Here is an 11,114-nt window from a genome sequence, read left to right on the forward strand (position 1 = left end):
TGTTTAAAAGCAGGTTAATGCAAGACCCTAATTAAATCAGGATTTAAGAATCGACATGCTTATGAAATATTACCAAGATTATAAAAATGGTATAAAAGAAATGTAGCCTATTTGTGAATATTAGCTGTTGAGGTGAATTTGTATTTCTTTTAGATCCAGACCCTGGTGTTTTGAAGTTTTTAGAGGGGCCGATGAAAGCCTGGATGTGTGTGTTTGAAGTGCGCAGAGCAGCTGGCTTTGTGTTTGTGGACTCCTCCCGTTGTGTGATGAAGTTCAGATGCGAGCCGTTCACGGCGTCACCAGCGCACAGAGGAGCTTCGTGACGCGAGGGGAAGCTGAAGAGATGTGTGGATCACGACCATGGGAGGCTTTGAATGTGACATTACACGTAGCTAATTGACGCTCTTCTACTTTTACAGGCTATTTTTTTTTACCCTTTGTAAGAGCGTTAACCCAGCTGCTCTGGAGGGAGATCCAGCACCGCCTTTCGCGTCTGTCTTCCAAATTGAGAAGCTTCGTGGGCTGCGTGGACCGTAAAACCTCCGCTCGGTCCCTCGCGGTTATGTTGTAGTTTACTCGGACTCGGAGCTCCTTCTTTTTTTGATCCAGGAAATGTTGGCATGGCCGCCTCGCGAGCACAGAAGTGTCCGAAGAATGAGAAGTTGGACGAGGCGCAGGCTTTGGCCAAGAGCTGCGCGGGGAGACCAGACTTCCTGCCTTGTGATGGACTCTCCATCTGCGCTACCCACAGCCACGGAAAGTGCTTCAAGCTGCACTGGTGCTGCCACTTGGGCTGGTGTCACTGTAAGTTTGTTTTATGTGGTTTAATAGCTTTCTGTATTACCAAAAATCTATCTCACTGTCACTGTGGTGGCAAAATATGCTGTTATTCATGGCCATGTTGTGAATGCAGTATCAGTTCTCTGTACTCGCATTGTGTCTCGACTGAAAAGGGCAAAATGTAGCAGATATGAACTCGATATTGACGCGCTTAGAGTGACGATTTGCTGCCCCGGTGATGTAATTCATCTTTTGATAAAACTTCCAAACATGTTTATTTTTCATTGCAATAATATCGATGTCAAACTTAGTGTCACATTTAAGCTTTATCAGAGACCTTCGAACAGACGCCCTATGGATAGTTTATGTAGTCTAAACAATGGAGGCTGCACAATTCAGTAGCAGACCCAACTGTCAGAATAGGCTATAGTAGTATACTGTAGTTCAGTGCAGGCCATGAAAATGTAGTGACTAAAACAGATTCCATCGGTATCCATATTGTTTGGATTTTTAGATGTCAATCCTAATGTTATGTTAAAGTTAGGCTGATTATAATGATGTTAAATGATTTTGCTGTATAAGTGCATGTAGGCTATCTACTGTAAATTATAACTAATTCGAGTTTAAAGGTATTTAGGAGTGGAAACCACTAAAATAACAAAAATAATCTTAACGTTTGATATTCCCGTGTGTTCCAATTCACTTTGTATTGAACTCCAAGTACAGTAGGCCTGCGGCTTATAGGCTACTATATGCATGCCTGGTTATGAATGCATCTTTCTGTCTTATACAATATACGTGCATATATAGTTTGTAGTCAAAAGGAGTGCACAGAAGAAAAATAATCAAAAAATCAAATACATTTGATTAAATCTGCCTTCCTTTACTTCACTGTTTGTGGAGATACTTAGAAAAATGCTCAGTGACGTCACACTTGTCATCACTTTCATTTCTGCTTTAAAGGATAAGTCTTGTGATATTTTTCTTAACGTCAACAGATCCCATTAAAAAACCAAAACCAACAATGAATTGATTCTAAGTATTGACTGTGTCGCCAAAGCCTGAAATAGGACCTTATTCCTCGGTGTCATAGACCATTTTAAACACATATTTTCTTCATCACGATGAACATGGGCACTGTAGTTTATTTTGAGTCAATTTTCATACACAAGCCAAGTGTGGTAAATAGTCTTTAGGGCACCAAATGTGTATTAATTCACAGCTTAAAAATAGTCCCCAATAGATGCACTATTTATTCCTGTTTGAGTAATGCTTGCTGAAAACTACAGTGCCCAGCGATTTTAGGAAATTATTTAGCCTGTTTTAAAAAATAAAACTGTATAGTTTTGACCCAAATTTAAAGATTTACAGTTTCCATAGGAAGGAAAGGGCTTGGAGCTGAGTGCTACAGACAGTGTAGGGATGTTAAAAAGGTTAAGTAACACACTGTTTTGGCCTTTTCATGGGATTTATTAACAATAAGAACCATTTATCTTTTTAAAGTATGACCTTTGGCCACAAAATCATCACATGTTCAGACAAAATCAACCAGTTGATTAAGTTCAGTGGCTGATATTCTTTAGTTAGAAGCCAAATATTTGATAATGTTAACTTAACTCAATAGTATCGCCACAATATAACTAGTGTCATTTAAATCGACTGTTATATTGACTGTGTTGGTAAGAGAGTACAGGACAGCAGCTCCACTCACTCATGGACAATTTTCTTTTCACTTTAGAGGTGTTAGGGTATTTTCACCACCCATGTACCTCAGACACTTTCTCTCCATTTGAACCTTTCTTGATCTGACACTTCCCCACCGCCGAAGAACCACAATAGCCCTGTCTGAACCTGACAGGATGTCCGTCTCTTTGTGCTGCCCTAATTCATCCCATCCCTGACTGCTCTGAAAATCCTCAGATCAGTGTAAAACACAATCACCCTCCACTCTGCACCACTCAGTCAAGGCTTATAGTGTGCAACTGCACAAGTCACATTGTAATCTTTGCCATGTAATCATTGGATTTAGATGCTTGCCTCCGTCCAGAATGAGCCAAGCAATTTGAAATATCTGATGTGGCAGAAAAATTATGAATTCTTTCCGGTGTTTATTAGGAGCCACATCTGGGATTTGAGGTGCTCAGCAAAGCCTGTTCAGTGTTACATCATTTGTAAACATTTAGACTTGCTCCTCCTTTCTGCTTTGAAATATGTATCACTCTGGCTGAAACTGTGCTGCATAATTGACATGGTGAACTTTGTCCACATTATTTCATTCAGGCTTGTCATGGTATAGAAGACAGAGCCAGTCACATCATAATGGAGCTTCTCACCCTCACATCTCTTCCCACTGTAATTTGCAGGTTCCCCTCTCTGGATACTCATGCACCACAGTGAGAATAAACCAGCTTAGACTGCTGAATCAGGCAGAAACAGGGCACCCGGTGAGAAAAGTACAGCAGCGTGCTTCTGCATGCAATGCCCGCCTGCACTTCCTGGCTCACGCCCTTCTTTTTAACTAATACATTATAGCGTTGGATGCAAAATAGTGAAAATGTCGTAAGGCCCTTAATAACGTTTTAATTTGAATGTGCCTATGACTGTCGCCGTGAGTATAAATTTGTTCTGAGGCTGATAATTGTGCATTCACCACAGGGAGCCTTGCTAGTCTGCCTTTTTAATTACATTTTTAATAGGTTTCCAGGCAAACAAATACAAAAGGTCAATGTGTAATAAGACTTTGGCTCAGCAAGTTATTTCCATGATCGTACCTGTGGAGCAGTGATTACCTGTGACTTCATTACTGGCTTCTCCTATTTCCTACATGCCGTTGCAAAGGAAACACCTTTAGGTTGTCTTCCTCTCAGTTTCTGCTCTCAGACACAACGCTTATCGTCTTTGCAGGCTACAGCAACAACCAAAAAAGATGATTTGACTGCCTTCTAGTAGTTTCCCCTTAGTTGGAGCTTTTTTAAACCTTTGGCTGAGAAAATGGGGAAAACTGGAATTGGATGTATGTGGAGGCAGTGTTCCCAGCTGGTGACAACATCAGTCCAAGCCTCTCATTAGTGGTAATTAGCTGTATTTAGTGTCACCGCCAATATGTCATGTCTGATGAGAGCTTCTGCTCACAGCAACACTGGAACCACCTGGTCTGAATCGTTTTTTTTCTCTCTTTATCCTCTACTAACTGATTACAATTACCGGGCAGAGCAATGAATTACTCATTAAGAAAGTCTAACAGATCCTAATGAGTCCTGAACAGTCTTGTCAGTCTGCTCGTTCTCTGCCAGCTTCAATTTTGTAAGTTACAAATGTTACAACTTGTACTTTTGTTGTAGATAGAAGAAATGCGAATCTTTCTGTCAGACTTTCTCATCTCATCTGTCACACCACGCAGCTGTAGCTCGAATCTATTTCTTAAGGGAAATATGGAGGCTTATTGGATAAAGCTCTGCCCTATATTGATCGATTTGCTGAGCAATTCAAAATTTGCTGCAGTGCTGAACCTTAAAAATCTTCAGCTATTATTAAAGGGTCGATACATTGTTAGCACAGGCCAGAGGGGATGTTTTTTGATTGATTGTTCATGTTTGGGAACCACTTTAACTGCTGGTCTCGCAATGTTGCAAACAGGGGAGCACCAAACAAAAGTTCAACAAGTTTTGAAAGAATTATTGCAGATTCTTTTCAAGTCTGTTTTAATACAACACCACATTGCTGGTTTATGTTACTATCCCCTCAACGCAGCTCAGCAATTAAACACTGTACGGGAAAACACAAAGAGGAAATTATGTACAAGAAAGACTGCAACTTTGTAAGATACCCACATTGATTTGGCTAACTTAGACTGCTGAAGCCTCATATTATCTTTGAGTTAAGCTTTAGAACGCATATTTGCATGCAACAAGCAACTTTTTCAAAGAAACGAACCCATGTAATTGTTGTCTCGTTCATTCTTGGTGACTGCTACCTCACTGTAGTGACAAACTAACAGGTCATTTAAGTCTTGTTGTGGTAATGCCTTTTGAAAGGGCAGCAAACAGCCTCAACTTTATCCACAATTTTCCATGTATGCTGTTAAATCCTAGTGGTACTTCTCAGATGGTTTGGTGTCATAATGATATGTTCATCATGCATAAACGGAGAGAACAACACTTTTCACAGGAAGACATGCCACAATAGTGATACTGTAGATCAATAGAGCAGATCACTGTGATTAAAGTACATTTTTAAAAAGTATGTTTGGACATTTGAGTATTGTATTAATATAGATTTGAAGAAATCTCAACCTATCCTTTGAAGCCTTACAAGAGATTAAGCCAAATATGCACTATGTACAGGATAAACAGTCCAGAGAGTTGCTTTTTTTCATTATGGTAGCAAACTAAAGGTGGTTTTTAAACTGGCTGCAAGTCAGGAAAATCCTTTTGCTTCTGGAGGCATGAAACAGGAAATAGGAAAGGCGTTTCACATGATGCTGGGTCAGACTGTCCCCTTGGCTGAAACCTGAAACTGACGTTGTTGCCCCTGCAGCAGCCTCTTTGTTGGACAGATTTAAACACAAAGAGCAGCGGATGTGTGAGGGGACCGTAACCAGCGGCCAAATGGGTGTAGCAGCTGTTGATGAATGAAAAACAATCTGCTCAAATAATTGTTTTTGTTCACCTGATTTAGCCAACATGCTGCTTTGAACTGGTGTGTTGCATTTACAGTAAAAGATCTGCTCAGGTTGCACATAAAGACTTCTGGCTTCGGCTCAAACAACTGAGGGGATTGTTAATGACTCAGTCTCCACTGAGGCTTTGATATAAGCCACATTAGGATCTGTGTCAGACAGTCGTGCCCATTCCTATCACTACATGTCGAGTTTTTCAACAATAACACCTCATTCTCCAAGTATTTTTCTTCCAGCTGCAGTCTTTAGAGCAACAGTAAAGCTGAAATTTGGACGGAGGGATGCCAAAGCTCTGTGTGAGAGAGAGAGTGGGAGATTGAGGAGCTGCATTATTTAGAGAGACTATCTCCTGTATTAAACCAGACTGTGTTGCCGTCGGCCAGACACAGGAGAGAGGGGAGAAGGCATGCAAGATGGAGGCAGGTGGGAGCAGAGGAGTTGGAGCTCCTCATATTGTAGCTCCTCTGCTCTACTCCCTCCTCTAGAGAGCAATCTGTAACTTATCAGGAAAGAGCTGCCTTTTCTCCCGGCGTCTCATTAACTTCTTGAACTCTTGATTTTACTCATAGATGTATTTTTACATCTGTACCCACCCCCACACCCCACACGCCCATACACCACCCCACGCCGTCCCACCCCTATATGTCAGTACAGGTCTTATTATCAATTAAAAACTTCTTCAGTTTAATTTTTCAGTTCAAGAATATATTGGTTTGCGTACCATGTGAACATTCTCCTTTTCTCCCTATTGCCAGACTAAGTGAGATTAATCTCACATATAACATAACGCTCAGTCCTCTGGGTGCTGATGGAAACAGTGATATTTCCATTTTAGTACAAACTAATTCTGCATTCTGCACACACACCATGTATATCTGCAGACAGGCTGTGTTCCTTCTGCAAGACTGTTGAGGACAACCAGTGTTGGTGTTGTGTTAGCGTCGTACAGTATGTCTGTCTGTTTTGTTGTCTGCCCATGCATCTGTCTGTCCCCCAGTATTGCGTTTAGTATTTGAAACTCCAGATGGATGAATGCAATTAGATGTAATATGCTATAAACTAAATGTCAACACATTGCCTTTTACAGCTTTAGCTCTCATTTGTTGCCACAATTGTGTCTGCCTGAATGGGCTCGTCTCAGTCTGAACATGGACCATTGAGTTTCTCATTAAACAGAGTACGGCTACTGTCCCCCCTTTTGTCTGTATCGACATTAGCTCCTGCGTTTACAGTGTTTACAAAGTATACGGACATCAAGCCTCTTTTAATTGCTTCACATGTGTAGATGATGCCATTGTTTTGTCCTTAAATAATGAGGCGGTCATGTGAATTCAGTTAACTATTGTGGACAGAAAAAAAGATTTAAACTGGTGCAAAAAATGTCTCATCAGCAAACTCTCAAAACAGAGACACTTCCTTACTTTGAAGTAGTTTGATGTTTTCAATGTAACCTGGGAGCAGATTTTGATTGAATGAGTCCCCCAGCCAGTGAAACAAAAGACAAGGACACAGTGAGAGGAAGTGATGCGTACTGTACGCCTGTCATCTTCTCTCTCTCCAGGGAGCCAGTTAAACACACATCTGAGCTGCACTATTCAGGCAGCACGGCTCAGAGTTGGAGGCAGTGGGCTGCAAACAATGAGTAACATTTGGGAGCAGTCATTTTGCACAAACACCACCAGTATTTGAGCTGCCAAGATGGGAGGCATAACTGATGGAAAGCGTCAGACAATTTGTGTATGACTATGGCCACACTCCTTAACAAATGTATGGCCTTCATCTCATAGAGGATTTATGTGACACAATATATTACACCATTATTATGTTAGAAATACAGCTGTAAATCAGCACGCTGTTGTTGTATGGCTTTTATCCTATGTGTTATTTCGTCATTTTTGAATTAAGACTTCAAACAGCTTCATAGGGTCAAAAATGATTGCAGCACTGCTCTGGAAGGCCTGAAATGGAAACTATGTTACACTTTGGCTGCCACTCCGCCTCAGATAATGGCAAGGCAGGTATTTTTGCCTCGGGCAGTACAAAATGCTTTGTGATGCGAAAATTGCTACCACCTTTAAGAAAGGACAGATGATAAGTTATCACAGACACACTACTATATTCCTAACCCACTTTTTGGCATCTTCAAAACTGTGTCCTTAGTCGAGACTGGCTGAAAACAAACCTGTTTATTCATTACTAATAATACTGTTATATTTATCTGCTAGCTACAACGACCCATGAGCTAAGGGTCAAGTGCGGTTTTAAACGATGAGAAGGGTTCACATTTGATTGCATAGATGTATTTATACATCCCCCTAAGTGTCATCAAATATATTCCAGTTGACAGGAAAAGAAAAGTGAGAGATTGTGATATGTAAATGCTCAAAAATGCTTTTTTGGGGACATATATTTGGTGTATACCAAGACAGAACAATTAATGCAGAGACAGGAAAACAAGTTGTAAAATGTGTCAAAAGCTCATTTACATTAATTACAAATTTCAGAGTGCATTTTCATGCTGCTGTCGGGATTCCTGCCAAAAGTCTCCACATGGTGCCATAGTTTGGATTTATCTAGTATTTCATTGATTTGAACCTGCATCAAGTTTTTTTTGGTCACTTTGGAGCAAGCTGTAAACACAACACTGACATATTATCAACTTTTAGTTTAGTTTTGGTTTCTAACTCCAGAAATATCTGTCTCTTCAGCTAAATGCTTCACTATGTTCACCAGCTTGTAACTGTGTCAGTCTGCTGTTTGCTGCTGAGCAGGTAGTGCACAGTGAGTTAATCAACGCTTTTCCTTTTTTTTCCCTTTAGGCAAGTATGTGTACCAGCCCATGACCAATGTGTGCCAGCTGCCCAGCACAACCGTGCCAGTTGTTGGGACAGAGTACAGTAACACCATGGACCTGTCCGTCTCTCTGGCTGAGCGCTTCCTGAAGCTCGCGCCCTGCTTTCAGTCCCCGCCTCACCTGGAGTCACCCAAGTACTGCGTCATCGCGGATCTGTTTGTGGATGACTACATTGTCAAACGCATCAACGGAAAGATGTGCTACGTGCAACGCCCCCCGCCTCCCTTGCCAGAACCACCTCATCCTTCTACCCCTCCCACACCTGCTCCCACAACACCTCAGATGCCCCAAAATCTGCCGCAACCAGTGAAGCCTGCACCGCCAACCCAACACGCATCTGCGCCTGTGCAGCCGGTCCAGCAGGTCCAGCAGGTTCAGCAAGTGTACAGTGAACACAAACATCCGTCCCCCGTGGATAAGATAAAAGGCCCCAAAATGGACCACTGCTCCTCTCCGTCCAGCTCCGAGGACTCCGGGATCAACGCGCTAGGTCTGCACTACCTGGAGTCTTGCGAGGAGGAGAGCGAGGAGGAGGATGACGAGTTGAGCACAGATGGGAACTCCAGCCCTGGCAGCCTCTGGGATCAGGACGACTGTTCTCTGCTCTCCCCCTCCAAGTCAATGATAGAGATCATCGAAAAGATTGAAACAACTGTGTAACTAACACAACATCGACATGGACACCAGGTGTGAGGGAGCATGTGCTACAGAGCAGAATTATTGAGAATAACACTTGAGGATTTATTCTACGTAGACCAATAGGACACAAACCCCTCTCTAACGCTTCAGCAGGGCTTTGCCGGGTTGTTTAGTTGAATATGTTTTCCAGCAGGTGGCTGAGGACTGTACGTCTGCACCCACACCCAGCCTCTGTCCACATCCCCTGCATGGAGTGAATTTCTAGAACCTATTACAATACTGTACAGGAGAAAGGCACAAGCACAAGAATATCAAGCACATGCACAGAGGACCAAATATACTTCCTGTATGTGGTACTACCTTTACAGTGAAAATCTAAAATACAAAAGGAATCAATAGTAGGTGCACTTCCATAAGAGGAAAGTTTTTTTTCCGAGATTTCTCTTATATATTACTGGAGCTAAATTTTGTATGAACTAAGGTGGTATACGTAGGTTTCCTGATGATAATGAGCAGTTAGGTAATTCTCAAGAGTTCTCCAGTCGTCAATCTGGCAGTCAAACTTTATTCTAATTCAACATTTAAGTGGCACATAAGCGTTCCATTTCTTGTTCTCTGGTCTCTGGTTCCACCCACATGTATTAGTAATTCTGACACTTCAGCATATTATCTACGAGGCCAGCTACCTCTCATGGGCCTAGAGCACATCAGCCTTGTAACCTGTTAATTGCTCAGCCCCGAGCCGCTGGGACACACCTGCTTTTGTCACATTAATAAAAAGATTCCCAGCCCACAGTTTGTGTGCACTTTACTGACACCAACACGAGCTGTAGGTAGGTCAGTGTTCGACAATCAAGGATTACACAGAAGCACATTCCTATACTGTACCTGCCAGCGAAGGCCAAGGATACTCTTTTAAAACCATTTATCAGACATTAACACATTGTTCTGACCAACTTTTCTGGTCAAGCTGGACTGAACTGCAGTGGACTGAAAAGGGCGTTCAGCAAAACATGACTTGTATTGACCTCTATTAGCAGCCAAGAAATTAAATAGCACGTGTCTCTGGCAGAGCTACAGTGACAAAAGTAGGAGTCACGTTGTCACAGAAGAAACTGGCAAGACACCTAGTGAAGAGTGAATATATCTAATATATACATATAAACTTCTACAATAATAAACCTTCATTGCTAATGGCTTTTTGGGCTTGATGGTAAAATGTCTTGTGATGCCAGCTGACGGGACCTTTCCCAGAAGGTGTGCAGGCTAGACTAGTATGTAACAGTAATTTTGTGCTTTGGGGCAGAAAAATGTCACTTAATGCACAGAGATTACAGTATGGAATAGGATTCTGAGTAGGTGTTGTGATGTTGTGATGGACATAATGTTATAAGAAATGCATTCAAATATAAAAGGTGAGACAGCCCGTTATTAGTCAGTTAGTAAAATTATTTTTAAAATTTAAAGAGTTATTTCCTGGAGAGTTATCTGCAAAAAAATCACAAAAATATTCACAAATATGTAGTGCTGCAATGATACGCTAGATGTAAAAAAATTTTTTTTTTGCATGACTGCATTGATTGACAGAAGTCCCTCATGTCAAAAACCAATTTAACAAATGTGTGATTCAAAGAGTGAACCAATCCTGTATCTGTCAATCAATTAAAATGCTTTTTTTTATTCAGGGCCAGCCCTTGACATTACACCGAACACAGTCCCGCTTCATGCTGTTTAAAACATATATTATGTTCTTATTAATGTCATATTATTTTCATATGAATAAATCTTAATGAAACTCACACTTTTTCTCCCTCGTTTTGTCTTTTGTCACCAGTGTGGAGCATTTTCTGCAAAAATAAAGTTGAAATCTTCTTTGAAAAACCCTCAAACTTCCTCCACCTGACACACAGATGACTAATGCTCTCCAGAGATTGAGTGGAATAGCAAAGCAAAGTGAGAGATACATTAAAATTGAGTCATTACTTTAGCTCTGAAATGTCTTGACGAATGTGCTTTGTTTTTATTTCTCACATTCCCTCCTATGTAACCTTTACTTTCTTGCACTGCTCCGGCATAGAAAAATAACATTAAAGCAAGAGAAAAACTGAAATGAGAGGAAGAGTGGAGGTGGTTTTAAGATGACCTGTGCCTCAATTGCATACA

At 41.3% G+C, this 11,114-nt stretch overlaps 1 protein-coding gene across 1 annotated transcript; it reads left to right on the forward strand.

The window, feature by feature from the left end:
- Positions 1–249: 249 nt before the first annotated feature.
- zgc:162707 (UPF0524 protein C3orf70 homolog B) lies at positions 250–10,752 on the forward strand. Its single transcript, XM_031299360.2, has 2 exons — positions 250–804; positions 8,278–10,752. The coding sequence occupies exons 1-2, from the start codon at positions 621–623 to the stop codon at positions 8,970–8,972; spliced, it is 879 nt and encodes a 292-aa protein (XP_031155220.1). The 5' UTR covers positions 250–620; the 3' UTR covers positions 8,973–10,752.
- Positions 10,753–11,114: the final 362 nt, after the last annotated feature.

The sequence above is a fragment of the Sander lucioperca genome, chromosome 8 (assembly GCF_008315115.2).
Source record: "Sander lucioperca isolate FBNREF2018 chromosome 8, SLUC_FBN_1.2, whole genome shotgun sequence".
NCBI classification, from domain to species: Eukaryota; Metazoa; Chordata; class Actinopteri; order Perciformes; family Percidae; genus Sander; species Sander lucioperca.

Coding starts and splice junctions, on each gene's coding strand:
- zgc:162707 (XM_031299360.2), top strand. CDS start 621: ATGGCCGCCTCGCGAGCACAGAAGTGTCCGAAGAATGAGAAGTTGGAC. Junction 805..8,277: donor CCACTTGGGCTGGTGTCACT/GTAAGTTTGTTT, acceptor TTTTCCCTTTAG/GCAAGTATGTGTACCAGCCC.